Consider the following 16217-nt stretch of genomic DNA (forward strand, 5'->3'; position numbering starts at 1 on the left):
GCTGGCTTGTTTTTACCAACACTCGTCACCCTCTGTGTCCCTTGTCTTAACGCAGCATGAACGAATTTACGAACGGAGACAGATCCACAGTCCCCTTCCCGATTTCATCGTGGGGGACCATAACATTAAAGTCATTAGACCTTAAGGAGTAACAGTAGGCTGGCCTACAGTCATTACGAGTACATTATTGGGCTAGTTATAGGTTAAAGGCCTATGAACATCACACGCAGCAACTCGGATGCTCACATTCCCGCTCGCCCGATCTCGACATCGCTAATGAGAAGACCCAGGTCTATGCAAACACCTTACCTATAGAAAGCCGAATTAATTGGGGGGGGCACAAATAGCACCCTATGTTCAAGGTATTTTGTACCGTGGGTGATATGTTGCTCCCGCGGAGAGCCTTAGAACGAAGGAAGGTTAGTAGCCAAACTAGTGTATATATGAATCTAAATACCTTGAAAACCGATGTAAAACAAGACATGTATTAAAGCAGGAAACAGTCGGTCAACTCACCATACTTTCAAAGAGACCGTCAGTTTAGGATTGAAGTTGTGTATTTTTTCCCTGCCACTTGCATAACGTGGCACTGTTTTAATAAAAGGTTAACTTTCCCTTGTTTTGATAAAGCAGTAGGTCAAGTTACACAGGTTCCGGTGCATGAACTGCTTGAACGTTGCAGTTAAAAACACACACACACTGCTGTTTTCTGTAGTCTACCCCTTAAAATCCCAAATATTGGTAACTAAATGGGCATTACGTAGTAGCCTACGCTACATGATAAACCTAATATTATTGCCCGTAGTGTATTTTCTTCTGCCCCAATTTATTGGCTTTTACTGCCACCTGCTGTTGCATAGTTGGTGCCAGAGCCATTCATTTTGCGTTTAATATAGGCGGACCTAATTTTGTTGAAACTGCTCAGTTATCACGTACTCTTCATCATAATGTTATTTCACGCATATGGTCCCAAACCTGCTTGATAATTACTAGACAGAGTCTTTGTGGCCCCCCAGACACAGGCCTGCAAGCTGAATATACCCTAGTAGGTGGGTTAACTCTCATAGAGAGGGTATTTATTCAGTATTCTATTACACTCTGGTAAATAGCCTACTGCAATGTAATCGTTTTTAATTCTCTCTCTCTCTCTCTCTCTCTCTCTCTCTCTCTCTCTCTCTCTCTCTCTCTCTCTCTCTCTCATACCCACACACGCGGACCTCCTCACCCCTGCTATGCTACCGAAGGGCATCAATTGTGAAAACGTGTTATTCAGACACAGGGAGAAACATTTCCACTGCAGAGGACACATTCTTCACTAATCATCTTGGCAGTGACCTTTTGTGTGGGCTGTGCTATGTGTCCTTGGACGTAAAGGTAAACACCTGTGCTCCAGCGTGCAAAACATGTTGTTATGTTGGAATGGGGATGAAGTGAATTTGAAAGCTGTTGCCCTCTAAGTGTTTACTGAGCTGAAGGTTGGCAGTTGATGGTCCTTGTGGCCTATGGAGACTAACTAATGCAATACAATGTATTACATTTGTTACACTAATGCACTAGCGGCCACAATTCCTGTGTTTTGTTTATCAGCGGTACACTACTGCTGCTTAATTCCTGATGCCATACCAATTTTAGAAATGCATTTCATGATGGAAAAATTTAGTTATATGTTTAAAAATAATAACAATACGATCTTTGAGAACTGGAAATCACAAAAATAAAAGCTAAACTAATAAAATAAAAGAATGCATTTAGGAGTACATTTGGCATAGCTGGATTACCGACTGGGCATACCCAGGGCCCCCGATTGGGGTTCCCATTGAATTTATTATAATGTTTGAGAATAAGAACACAGAATTAGCCAATTAGCCTTTTTTTTTGTTGCCATGGCTAAAGCGACCTTTGCCACCGCTGCTAAAATACATCTAAGAAAACACTGAATTTGATCCTGTCTCATACATTTCATGCAATGGTCAATTCATTCTAGACTGTCTGTCTTGATAAACATGAGAGGAGTAGTGATTTAGGCTTAGGTGTAGTCTCTAAGCATTCTGCATATGTTTATTATAGCAATTTAAATAGATGAACATATTTGACTCCATTCAAATTTGTAGTAGGCTACATTCAATTCATAATACTTCAGGGGTAAAATAATGCTTATGCAATAAACGTGACAGTTTAATTTGAGTGAGATTAATGTTTTTATATGCCTTTTATCAAATGTCATCAAAGATCTATATACAACGTGTAGTTTACTGGGCCATGCATGTTGATGTTGGCCATATGCATTTAATCTGGTTGTGGTAGGGTGCTCTGTCGTTGTTTACTCTCTAGATGGCACTGTGGTGAAAGAAATCAAGCGTTTGATTATGAAAGTCAGCTGAGAAGACACGAGGCTGAGGTGTAACAGGGATTCTCTCCATTTCAAACGTGTTACACCGGTATCATAATAATAATCATATTAATTGAAGAGTGGCAAACTATTGTGATTGTGAGAGAGCAAGCAACTCAAAACACACTTCAACCCACCTTTCAAATAGAGGAAATGAACTATATATATTATTTAACAAATAGCTGTGGTGATAGTATTTCAAAGATGTGCCAAAGGATTTGGCTGCTATACCAAAGCACAGCAAATAACCTTAGCAAGACAGGTTCAGCATCAGCAGTGCTCTACCCACACCACAAGTGTGCGTCCCAAATGTCACCCTATTCTCCCATAGGGCTCTTGTCAAAAGAAGTGATATAGGGAATTGGGTGCTATTTGGGACGCAACCCAAGTCTACCTCTAAAATGTCTCCAGTATAAAAGACCCTCCTTATGGGCATGACTGGGCAGCATTCTCTGTGGTGCCACTTTGCTAAAGCTGGCCAACAGAGATTTGGCTCCAACTCATTACTTGTTTGGCCGAGTGCCAGTCCAAAAAAACCTTTTGTAAAGGGATAACGCAATCCTACCCCAAAACAATGACAGGCTTAAAATATGATTGTAATTACCAGATCCCTTTATCATTATTAGCAATTCACCCAACGCTAGCTGACTGGGTGTTTGTATTCATAACATAAACATAATCTGCCCACAAACCAAAACAGGTTATTTGTAAATGATTAAATATTGGCCATATCATATTGTGATGGAGTAGCAGCATTTGTGTGCGTTCATCTATGTGTCCCTCAACTGTGAATTGCATCATAAATGATAGCTGTTTCATTAGAGTAACAGTGCAACCTGCAATCAGGGGTAGACGTAACACAGTAAATACAAATCCTGGACACTGAAATTAGTATAATATCTACATAGTATGGTACAGTGCATTCTGAAAGTATTCAGACCATCCCCATTTCCACATTTTGTTACGTTACAGCCTTATTCTAAAATGGATTAAATACATTTTTTTCTCATCAATCTACACACAATACATCATTATGACAAAGCGAAAACAGGTTTTTAGAAATGTTTGCAAATGTATTAAAAAAACGGATACCTTTTCAGACCCTTTGATATGAGACTCGAAATTGAGCTCAGGTGCATCCTGTTTCCGTGGATCCTCCTTGATGTTTCTACAACTTGATTTTAGTCCGCCTGTGGTAAATTCAATTGATTGGACATGATTTGGAAAGGTGCACACACCTGTCTATATAAGGTCCCACAGTTGACAGTGCATGTCGGAGCAAAAACCAATCCATGAGGTTGAAGGAATTGTCCGTAGAGCTCCGACACAGGATTGAGTCGAGGCACAGATCAGGGGAAGGGTACAAAAACAATTCTACAGCATTGAATGTCCCCAGGAACAGTGTCCTACATCATTCTTAAATGGAAGAAGTTTGGAAACATCAAAACTCTGGCCAGGCGGCCAGCTCTAGGAAAACTGAGCAATCAGGGGAGAAGGGTCTTGTTCAGGGAGGTGGCCAAGAACCCAATGGTCACTCGGACAGAGCTCCAGAGTTCCTCTGTGGCGATGGGAGAACCTTCCAGAAGGACAATCATCTTTGCAGCACTCCACCAATCAGGCTTTTATGGTAGAGTGGCCAGACGGAAGCTACTCCTCAGTAAAAGGCACATGACAGCCCTCTTGGAGGGATTCTCTGGTCTGATGAAACCAAGATTGAACTCTTTGGCAATGAATGCCAAGCGTCGTGTCTGGAGGAAACCTTGCACCATCCCTACGGTGAGGCATAGTGGTGGCAGCATCATGATGTGGGGATGTTTTTCAGGGGCAGGGACTGGGACACTAGTCAGGATCGAGGGAAAGATGAACGAAGCAAAGTACAGAGAGATCCTTAATGAAAACCTGCTCCAGAGCGCTCAGGGCCTCTGACTGGGGCAAAGGTTCACCTTCCAATAGGACAATGACCCTAAGCACACAGCCAAGACAACGCAGGAGTGGCTTCGAGACAAGTCTCTGAAAGGCCCAGTCAGAGCCCGGACTTCAACTCGATCGAACATATCTGGATATAGCTCTGCAGTGATGTTCCCAGCCAACCTGACAGCTTGAGAGGATCTGCAGAGAAGAATGGGAGAAATTCTCCAAATACAGGTGTGCCAAGCTTGTGGTGTCATAACCAAGAATGTAATGCTGTAATGTGATATTGCATTTTTTTAAATATTTTTTTTAAAAATACATTTGTATTGTGTGTAGATTGATGAGGGGGAAAAAAACGATTTAATCAATTTTAAAGTAAGGCTGTAACGTAACAAAAAAGTAAAGGGGTCTAATTACTTTCCGACTGCACTGTATGTATTATTTTGTGGATGTCCATCCAGTGGATGGTGCCTGGAGAAGTGGTACACTCTGTGTGAAAAATTGGTGGTACTATATGGCTCAGTTGGTAGAGCATGGCCCTTGCACCTTCAGGGTTGTGTTTTCGATTCCCGGGGCCATTCATACGTAACAACATGTATGCACACAAGTCGCTTTGGATAAAAGTGTCTGCTAAATGGCATTATTACTATATAAGCAGTAACATACAGCCTAAAGCCCATACTTGTGGGAAGCTGCTATAGACCACCAAGTGCTAACAGTCAGTACGTATCTGGATAATATGTGTGAAATGCTTGATAATGTATGTGATATCAACAGAGGTATATTTTCTGGGTGATTTAACATTTTGGACTGGCTTTCATCAAGCTGCTCACTCAAGAAAAAGCTTCAAACTGTAACCAGTGCCTGCAACCTGGTTCAGGTTATCAGTTAACCTACCAGCGTAGTTACAAACAGCACAGGAATGAAATCATCAACATGTATTGATCACAGCTTTACTAGTGCTGCAGAAATTTGCTTGAAAGCAGTATCCAGATCATGTAACTAAACTAAATAAAAAGAAGAAACTACACTATGAAACAAAGATGGATGATAGTAAAAAGCTTTGGAGCACCTTCAATAATTTTTTTGGGGAAAAGGCAAACTCAGCTCTGTCATTCATTGAATTAGATGGCTCATTCATTACAAAACCGACTCCTATTGCTAATTTACTTTAATGCTTTTTTTAATTGGCAAGATTTGCACATTTAGGCATGACATGCCAGCAACAAACACTGAAACTACACATCCAAGTATATCTGACCAAATTATGAGACCAGAATTGTAATGTTGAATTCCGTAAAGTGAGTGTGGAAGAGGTGAAAAAATTGTTGTCCATCAACAATGACAAGCCACCGGGGTCTGACTACTTGGATGGAACATAATAGAGGATGATATTGCCACTCCTATTTGCCATATATTCCATTTAAGTTCTACTAGAAAGTGTGTGCCCTCATGCCTGGAGGGAAGCAAAAGTCATTCCTCTACCTAAGAATAGGAAAGTCCCCTTTACTGGCTCAAATAGCCGACCAATCAACCTGTTACCAACCCTTATTAAAGTTTTGGGAAAATTGTGTTTGACCAGATAAAATGCTATTTTACAGTAAACAAATTGACAACAGAAGGACATTCAACAAGCAGACCACTTACACAAATGACTGATGCTTGGCAGAGAGAAATTGATGATAAAAAGATTGGGGGGGCTGTTTTGTTAGACTTCAGTGCAGCTTTTGACATTATCAATCATAGTCTGCTGTTGGAATGTATGTGTTATGGCTTTACACCCCCTGCTATATTGTGGCTAAAGAGTTACCTGTCTAACAGAGGGTGTTTTTTTTAAATGGAAGCCTCTCAAGCACTTCCAGGTAGAATCAGGAATTCCCCAGGGTAGCTGTTTAGGCCCCTTGCTTTTTTCAATCTTTACTAACAACATGCCACTGGCTTTGAATAAAGCCAGTGTGTTTGTTTGCGGATGACTCAACACTATACACATCAGCTACTACAGCGACTGAAATGACTGCAACACTTAACATAGAGCTGCAGTTTCAGAATGGGTGGCAAGGAATATGTTAGTCCTAAATATTTCAAAAACTAAATGTCCCACCAAACATACAAAGAACATGGTTGACATGTTCTCAGAACATGTTGTTAGACACATTTTTATGAAAATGTTGCACATACAGTCGGAAGTTTACATACACTTAGGTTGGCGTCATTAAAACTTGTTTTTCAACCACTCCACAAATTTCTTGTTTACAAAATATTGTTTTGGCAAGTCGGTTAGGACATCTACTTTGTGCATGACACAAGTAACTTTTCCAACACTTGTTTAGACATATTATTTCACTCTATCACAAGACGGTACCTTTTAAACAGCTTGGAAAATTCCAGAAAATAATGTCATGGCTTTAGAAGCTTCTTATATTAATAATAATAATAATAATAATTATTATTATTATTATATTATTATTATATTGGAGTCAATTGGAGGTGTACCTGTGGCTGTATTTCAAGGCCTACCTTCAGACTCAGTGCATCTTTGCTTGACATCATGGGAAAATCAAAAGAAATCAGCGAAGACCTCAGAAAAATAATTGTAGACCTCCCCAAGTCTGGTACATCCTTGGGAGCAATTTCCAAATGCCTGAAGGTACCACTCATCTGCACAAACAATAGTACGCAAGTATAAACACCATGGGACCACGCAGCTGTCATACCGCTCAGGAAGGAGACGTGCTCTGTCTTCTAGAGATTTAATGTACTTTGGTGCGAAAAGTGCAAATCAATCCCAGAACAACAGCAAAGGACCTTGTGAAGATGCTGGAGGAGAAATAGATGGCATCACGAGGATGAGAAATTAGGTGGATATATTGAAGTTAAAGCTTGGTCGCAAATGGGTTTTCCAAATGGACAATGACCACAAGCATACTTCCAAAGTTGTGACAAAATGGCTTAAGGATAACAAAGTCAAGGTATTGGAGTGACTATCACAAAGCCCTGACCTCAATCCTATAGAACATTTGTGGGTAGAACTGAAAGCGCGTGCGAGCAAGGAGGCCTGCAAAACTTACTCAGTTACACCAGCTCTGTCAGGAGGAATGGGCCAAAATTCACCCAACATATTGTGGGAAGCTTGTGGAAGGCTACCTGAAACGTTTTAACCAAGTTAAACAATTTAAAGGCAATGCTACCAAATACATATTGAGTGTATGTAAACTTCTGACCCACTGGGAATGTGATGAAAGAAATAAAAGCTTAAATAAACTATTCTCTCTATTATTATTCTGACATTTCACATTCTTAAAATGAAGTGGTGATCCTAACTCACCTAAGCCAGGTACTTTTTTAACTAGGCTTAAATGCCAGGAATTGTGAAAAACTAAGTTTAAATGTATTTGGCTAAGGTGTACGTAAACTTCCGACTTCAACTGTAATTACACATCTTGTTACTTTTTCAGAACCAATCAAGGCCCCTCCTGTCTCAGCCTCCAGTATTTATGCTGCAATAATTTTTGTCTGGGGGGCTAGGGTCAGTCAGTTATATCTGGAGAATTTCTCCTGTCTTATCCGGTGTCCTGTGTGAATTTAAGTATGCTCTCTCTAATTCTCTCTCTCTCAGAGGACATGAGCCCTAGGACCATGCCTCAGGAATATCTGGCACGATGACTCCTTGCTGTGTGAATTTTAAGTATTCTCTCTCTTTTTCTCCTCTCTCTCTCTTCTCTCGGAGGACCTGAGCCCTAGGAGCATGCCTCAGGACTACCTGGCCTGATGACTCCTTGCTGTCCCCAGTCCACCTGGTCATACTGCTGCTCCAGTTTCAACTGTTCTGCCTTCGGCTATGGAACCCTGACCTGTTCACTGGACGTGCTACCTTGTCCCGGACCTGCTGTTTTGGACTCTCTCTCTACTGCACCTGCTGTCTCTAACTCTGAATGATCGGCTATGAAAAGCCAACTGACATTTACTCCTGAGGTGCTGACCTTTTGCACCCTCTACAACCACTGTGATTATTATCTGACCCTGCTGGTCATCTATGAACGTTTGAACATCTTGGCCGTGTTCTGTTATAATCTCTCTATAGCCTGGTTCCTCTCTAGGTTTCTTCCTAGGTTTCTTCCTATGTTCTGGCCTTTCTAAGGAGTTTTTCCTAGCCACTGTGCTTCTACATCTGCATTGCTTGCTTTTTGGGGTTTTAGACTGTGTTTCTGTACATCACTTTGTGACATCGGCTGATGTAAAAAAAGGCTTTATAAATAAGTGTGGTTGATGATCCATTCATAACTCTTTGTCTGTTGGCAAGGATACTCACACACTTTTAACTTATGTTTTTGACATACATAATTACATTGAGCATGTACACCAGCTGTATTATTCAATATGTATTCACCTGGGTTTTGAACTCACAACCTCTTGGTTCACAGTACTCCAGCACTTCCTGCTACGCCACCATATCCATGCCAGGTATCAATTAATCTGACTATTTTCTCATAATTGATTTTATGTACTTATTTCAGCAATTGAAGTTGTTTAATGTTGGTGGGGCATATTAGCCTGTTTTAATGATGCTCCTGAATCACTAGGATAAATAAAATCATTTTCTTGAGTATACATTTAGCAGAGCTGAGATTTACTTCAAAGTGAATTCACCCAATTGCTTACACCGATTTTAGCATGTAAATCCTGGTCAGGCAAACTCAACTTTTTATTTGATTTTTTATGCATGCCAGCAAAGCCACTACACAACACTACACAAACGGTGACAAACGGTGCCCACACACTGTTAGGGCCTACATAAAGCTGTCCCAACAGCAGAGCTTTCTTTTCAGCACCATGGAGTGAATCCTTACTATCACTACACCTGGCTCTCAGCGGAGCCTTGTCTGGCAGCGAAACAGTTCATTCAGCCTTATTTACTGCCTTTTTTAAAAACATAGCTGAAATGGCTGACTTGCTTAAACTAATGTGGTTTCTACTGACAATTGAGATGTACAAACTATGGCATAAGGGGACAACGAGCGGATAAGAGGCAATCCGTAATTTCGATGAAGACCTTACAATCGTCATAGCTCACTCATTAGTCTATATAACTATTTGTTCAGCACTTTTGAAATGTACAGCGACAGGATTCAGATTATGGGACGTTCTTATAGTATTCTTCCTGTACACCATGTCAGAACTGTAGGACACATATAAGCAGACAATGAAAGCTCTTACATTATTTGATGATGGCATTTCTCTAAAACAGGCTATAGGCTACATGTGCACCACCAAGTCAGAACAGTAGGCTAAGTTATGAGGGGGGGAATTATTAGGGTGATACATATCTCCCTGGCCTATTACATCATTTATGCAGCAGCATACAAGACATGTTGTGCTGTGCTCACTTGAACAGGAAGGTGGTGCGGCGGTCCTTCTTGTGGGCAAATTTGGTGCTAACTTTGTCACCAAAGTCTAGCATTCTCTGGATTTATGGCGCTTTCAAGAACTGGGAACTCTGGGGGAAAAAACCATGTTGAGTCATGACGTCAGTGATCTACAAATCGGAGCTTTCGAAAGAGGCCAGAGTTCCCAACATGGAATTCTGAGTTGGATGACTGTTCAAAATTTATTTTCCCAGTCGGAGCTCGTTTTTTCCCAAGTTCCCAATTGTCTTGAACTCACTGAAGTCTGAGATTTTCCAGTTCCAAGATTCCACTTGTTTTGAATGCGACAAAAGTCATGCTGTGTTGACAGCATGGCCAATATTTTCAACCTTTTCTGGCCCATGGTGTTGCGTGTGAATATTTAGCCTTTTAAGCTGGGAAAAGAGACCCTTAAACCCAGATTTGGACCACACACCCTCTCCACCGAATAGCAGGCAGGGGAAGCAAAATGGCGACTGCTTTGCAAAGCTTGCAGTTCGCCACTGATTCCTTCCAAACCACTCATTGTTTAATTTGCTATTTCCAACATGTTGTGTAATGTTTATGTCCAATGGCCGACGAGCACCGAAACGTTTTATCTATAATTTCTCTTCATATGATAAGGATTTGCCAGTAGATTGTCGACGTGTTGCATTAAGATGACTGCTTGTCTATCTTGCTAGCTAAGATCAAACAACCAAAGCTAGAGTAGATATAACATGATTTGACGTCATTTTATCTGTGGCCAATGACCTTGAGCCTTCTTGGATGGGCACTTCTAATGTAACTATATGTCAGCACCCAAGGGGTATTAAAGCAGCAGCATACCACCCTGCATACCACTGCTGGCTTGCTTCTGAAGCTAAGCAGGGTTGGTCCTTGTCAGTCCCTGGATGGGAGACCAGATCCTGCTGGAAGTGTTGTTGGAGGGCCAGTAGGAGGCACTTTTTTGTCTGGTCTAAAAAATGCCCCAGTGATTGGGGACACTGCCCTGTGTAAGGTGCCGTCTTTTGGTGTCCTGGCTAAATTCCCAATCTGGCCCTCAAACCATCATGGTCACCTAATAATCTCCAGTTTACAATTGGCTCATTCATCCCCCTCCTCTCCCCTGTAACTATTCCCCAGGTCGTTGCTGTAAATGAGAACATGTTCTCAGTCTACTTACTTGGTAAAATGACGGATAAAAAAAACTTCTAGCCTGCCCGTAGATTCGAGGTGACGTAGATGAGTGACAGAACGCTAGAGAAGATCACCAACCCCTATGCTCTGTATTTTCCGCTGGCTACCCCCCCAGCACAGAGCTTGATATAATGTATATATTTTTTTGCTAATCAGGTGGGGCTCAAAACAGGTGGGGCTCTGACCCATATGCCCTTAATGAAGGGTCATCACTGCACCTATCACGTTGTTTCAGATTGACACAAGTGCCTAGTGAGGAGGGGTAGGGTTTCTTCTGGACAAGGCCTAACTATACTGGCCCAATAAGCACATGCCCCTGGGACAGTGGATAGGCTGTTTGGCATTGGTGCTGGTGTCCTGGGTTCATGACCTACAAGGGGAATCACCATACTCTAACATTCTTAGAACTATATGTTAATGTCATTATTGACATTTTTAATTGCATTTATCAGACATTTAGATTGTTATATGGAAATTTAATTAGAACACTTGAAAAGAGTATTTATGCATCTTTGTTTCGTATCATAATGTGCATAGATTTCTCCTGTTTCAGGAATTTCTGGAAATGTGGCTACCAGCTTTGTGTCTTTGTGCACAGCCTCCAGATGCTTTTTCAGGTTTGATGTGGTATTTGTGGATGAAGAGATCAATGCTGCCTTTGCAGAGTTTGCATTTTACAAAAATGTTGTTTTTCTCCTCGATCAACTCAAAATAATAGGAGCATTTGCACAAGGAAAATAAGCGAAGTAACTGCATCTTTCTTAGATGTTCAGATTTACAATAGCCTACTGGAAACAAATGAGTATATAGCATGAATTCCGTTAGCATGAGAGAGAGAGATGCTTCTGAAAGTAATATACGGGTTACTTGAAAAAGTAACTAATAATATTACAATATTTGAAGACAGTGACTCATTACTCCATTACTCACAAAGTAATATATTACCCCCAACACTGGTCCCAAGGGATTCTGTTGTAATTGATCTGCTTTCCCCCATTAAAACTTGGAGATGGAACTCTGCTGTGTATTGTTTTGGTATAACTGGCATCATCATTGCTTAAATGGCTAATATAAATAAGTATAGATATGCTTATGTAAATATACACATTTATGATGTCCTGAGAACGTGGAAACCTTCTGGGTTATTGGTATGTTTCTATCATAAGCAACACTACCACCTGGGCAATATTTTGGCAACAAATGAGGAATGTTATAGATAGAAATGGAATGGCGAGCTGATGTGGCCTTGATGGGCTTGGCAACCAATTTGTTGGGAGAATGTTTTCTTGGGACGATCAGATGACGTCCTGGCAACTGATACACATAAATGTTCTTGCAATGTTTCCATGAAAGGTGTCTAGAACATTCATATTTTGTATTCTGAGAACATGCCATCCATGTTCTAAGTATGTTTGGTGGGACGTTGATGTGATATTCTCCTCGCCCTCAGAAAATTGGACACGTGAATGATGTTGCAACGTCACATGAAACGTGTCTAGAACATATCTTATTTTCTGAGAAAATGGCAACCATGTTCTAGATAAGATCTGTTCTGTCACGCCTTGGTCTTAGTATTTTGTGTTTTCTTTAATTATTTGTTCAGGCCAGGGTGTGACATGGGGTTATTGTATTGTCGTATTGGGGTTTTTGTAGGCATTGGGATTGTGGTTGATTAGGGGTGTGTCTAGTATAGGCTTGGCTGCCTGAGGCGGTTCTCAATCAGAGTCAGGTGATTCTTGTTGTCTCTGATGGGGAACCGTATTTAGGTAGCCTGGGTTTCACTTTGTATTTCGTGGGTGATTGTTCCTGTCTCTGTGTAGTTTCACCAGATAGGCTGTAATTAGGTTTCACGTTCCGTTTTGTTGTTTGGTATTTGTATCAGTTATTTCATGTACCGCGATTCATTCATTAAAGACATGAGTAACCACCACGCTGCATTTCGGTCCGACTCTCTTTCAACAAACGAAGAACGCCGTTACATGTTCAACATTAAGGGAACAATCTTAAAAACAAAATATGCAAAAAAGGGTTATCTAAAGGTTTTTGCTTAACATAGAATGTTCCCCTAATTAATGGAAAACTGGACACTCAAACATTAGGGGAACAAAAACGTTCTCTCTCCCTAGAATTGTTAGCTAGGGGGCTAACATTAGCTAGGTTAGGGGTTAAGGTTAGGTTAAAGGGTAATGTTAGGGGAAGGGTTAACTAACATGCTAAGTGGTTGCAAAGTAGCTATAAAGTTAGCTAGTAGTTGTAAAGTTGTTCAAATGCCAAAGTGATGAGATTTGAACACACAACCATTTGGTTGCAAGACGTTTGTGTTATACACATACCCATCCACCCTATCAACCCCCCTCCTTTCATTTTTGCCTTAAGTACCTTCTGTCTTATGTAACCATACCAAACGTAGCATATTTTTGAATGTCCCGGATTCTTTTTTTTACTATGTTACGTCTAGTCCATGAGACCAGCCTGTGCAGCAATACCTTTGTAAACTCACACAGTGAGTCTAAAATGAAACAGTAGATATGTATTAGCACTCTTAAGCCCAGCATCTAGGGTGAGTCAGGTGGCTTTGGTGATCAAAGACCAACAATGCTGCATTGCACTGCTTTTCTTTGTCTCCATAACATCCAAATCAAAAAAGAGTGTTATGGAGACAAAGAAAAACTTTACATTAAGGTTCCATTTGTAAAGGGGTTTGCAGTTACATTATTAACAGTTATTTAATAATTTGTAAATGTATTATAAACTAGTAATAAATGGGTTCTAAAAACTTGGTCAAAATTGTGTGAAAGCCAGTCAGTGCTTGCCAATTAGTGAGCCATCTATTAGCCATTTATAAATGCACTTACTAATGCGTATAATATTGAACCCTTATGTATCATCATGCAACCTTATTTTCAATGATCTCACGGTTATACAATAGTTAGTTTCTCACTTTTGGGTGTGATGCATTGTTGTTCTGTCTCAGGAACAGAAAAAAATTGTCAATTCCCATGATGTATCTTGCCCCACGTTTTAAACCCTGATGATACATTGGTACACTTATTTATTCCAAGAATGAAGGCTTCATCTCAAGATCTCAAGCCATATTATTGGTGTGGTTCGCGGGTTTCTGAAAAATGACCCGACCTTTGTGAGATCTGTCCATCTGTGAAACGCACTTGAAAAAAAATGATGACCTGGAATGTGCCCTGAATGTTGACACTGACGTCGTGTGACAGTGCCTCATGAAGAATCATGATGGACGTGGCTATGAGAAGGGTGCAAAGGTCAGACAGAAGAGATTGCGCAAAATGAATGTTGTTCACGAGATACAAATGTTGACAGAAGGGAGGAGGGTAAGCTATTTTATGCCGTTTGTTTTACTTTTGAATACAGACGTTCTGCTGGATGATTTAGCACACTGCTCAGCTAAGTTTGCTAGCACCTCTGTCCTACCTAGCTAGCTAGGAAACGTTAGCTAGCCAACTAGCTAGCATTTATATTTTTGTATTTATAAAATATAAATAAAAATGCGGGCAGATCAGCTTTAATATTGCATATATATTGTGGCGTAATCAATGTATCAGCTTTAATATTGCATATAGATTGTGGCTTCATCAATGTAATTTTTTTTTTTTAATATAAATATATATTACATAATTATTTCCCCCTAACCCTACCACCCATCCCTTAATTGTATTACACTAATGGACAAGAACACTTAGGCTTCTTTACTTCCAGCTCGACAGCAGTAGGTAAAACCTCAAATGTATTTTTTAATATAGATATTCTGCTAGATGATTTAACACATTATTGGCATGATATAGCTAACTAGCTAAGTAGATCACGTTTGCTGGCTAGTTAGCTTCACTAGCTTGCAAACACAAGCTGCCAGCTAGCTAGCTAACATCGACATGATATGACATCCTTTTTTCAGCACGCTATCATGAGTGGTTCCAATTTTAAGACTCACTAGCTAGCTAACTAGTGTCAAATATATTTATAACTAACTCAAGATAGTTCATCTGTGTCATTTACAGTGAGAGCAAATTAAGCAAAGTGTGCAGAACAAGCAAGGAGGTAGGCAAAGCCAAGCACGATCTAGCGAGATCCTATTGGCCCCGTTGTAGGATGTATTTGCATGTTTCCGTTAGGGAACGCCTCCTCTGTGAAGTGAGCTTGTGCACAACTTTAATTCAACCATTCATTCCTTCTAAACGACAATTAAAAAAAAAACTTTGCAAAGGGTCAAGTCTATAGCACTTAGTGCACTGTGTTCGTAACATATTCTAGTTTTGGGAACAGAAACAATTATTGATGAGAAAATCTGCAGAATGCTGTCCCAGTTTCACCTTGTTCCATCCACTCCCACTAACTACGACTGGACTTTCTCTCATTACCATATTGAGAAAACGTTCTAAACGGATGCTTCAGCTTTATAGCCCCTGTGACTGTGTCTGGGTTACCCCTTCTTCTGTGTCCTCATTTCTCCTACACATTCGCATAAAGTCTGACTCCAGGATGGGAAATGCTTAACAAGAAAGAAACAGATGACACAGAAGGGGACCATGAGACCCTATGTTGTATTTTAAATGAATCTGTTACCAATTTTTATTCTGACTTGTAATGTTTTTATCTGAATTAGCTAGGCTACTCACTATAGCAAAGATAGGCTACAGATTAGAGTCACTGAAATGAAACGGTTTCCCCAATGTATCCTTTTATTAAATGTCATTTTTTCCTTACTATGTATTGCATGTTTGACATGATATACTATTATAAATGTTTATAACTTAACATTTATTTATTTAACTAGGCAAGTCAGTTAAGAACAAATTCTTATTTTACAATGACGGCCTACCCCTGGCCAAATCCTCCCCTAACCCGGACAACGCTGGGCCAATTGTGCACCGCCCTATGTGACTCCCGATCACGGCCTGGTTCGAACCAGGGTCTGCAGTGATGCTTCTAGCACTGAGATGCAGTGCCTTAGACCGCTGCGCCACTCGGGAACATCAATAAATATTGGTTGCCAAACTCATTAATAAATGGTCAGTAGGTTTCCATTTTCTTTAAAGGTTATAGATCTGGCATTCTCATTGAAAGCAAGTCTACGAAGTGGTAGATGTGTTCTAAGTGCGCTTTTTCTATTTCTATGCTTCCCTTTGTTAAGATTTGTTTTAGCCTCTTTTGCTTTCAGTTTTGGACACCAGCTTCAAACAGCTGAAAATACAATATTTTTGGTTAGGGAAAATATGTTTCACAGCAGTTAAGATGGCACAATGATTCTCTACACAATGACTGCTTTGTCACATAAACTGATATTAGGCAAAATATTAGAATTGCAG

The 16217-nt window shown here is 40.3% G+C and overlaps 1 protein-coding gene and 1 long non-coding RNA gene across 2 annotated transcripts in view; one reads left to right on the forward strand and one right to left on the reverse strand.

The window, feature by feature from the left end:
- The window catches only part of LOC118386694 (bifunctional protein GlmU-like), a 47958-nt gene extending 46828 nt beyond the window's left edge, over nucleotides 1–1130 (reverse strand). Inside the window, exon 1 of the mRNA XM_035774424.2 lies at nucleotides 517–1130. Coding sequence (XP_035630317.1) covers nucleotides 517–519 — 3 coding nt within the window. The 5' untranslated portion in view covers nucleotides 520–1130. The remainder of the gene's footprint in view (nucleotides 1–516) is intronic.
- On the forward strand, nucleotides 37–8873 carry LOC118386696 (uncharacterized). Its single transcript, XR_004826273.2, has 3 exons — nucleotides 37–419; nucleotides 1245–1374; nucleotides 8028–8873. It is a non-coding gene; the product is annotated as an uncharacterized LOC118386696 (long non-coding RNA).
- Nucleotides 8874–16217: the final 7344 nt, after the last annotated feature.

Source organism: Oncorhynchus keta, chromosome 8 (assembly GCF_023373465.1).
Source record: "Oncorhynchus keta strain PuntledgeMale-10-30-2019 chromosome 8, Oket_V2, whole genome shotgun sequence".
NCBI classification, from domain to species: Eukaryota; Metazoa; Chordata; class Actinopteri; order Salmoniformes; family Salmonidae; genus Oncorhynchus; species Oncorhynchus keta.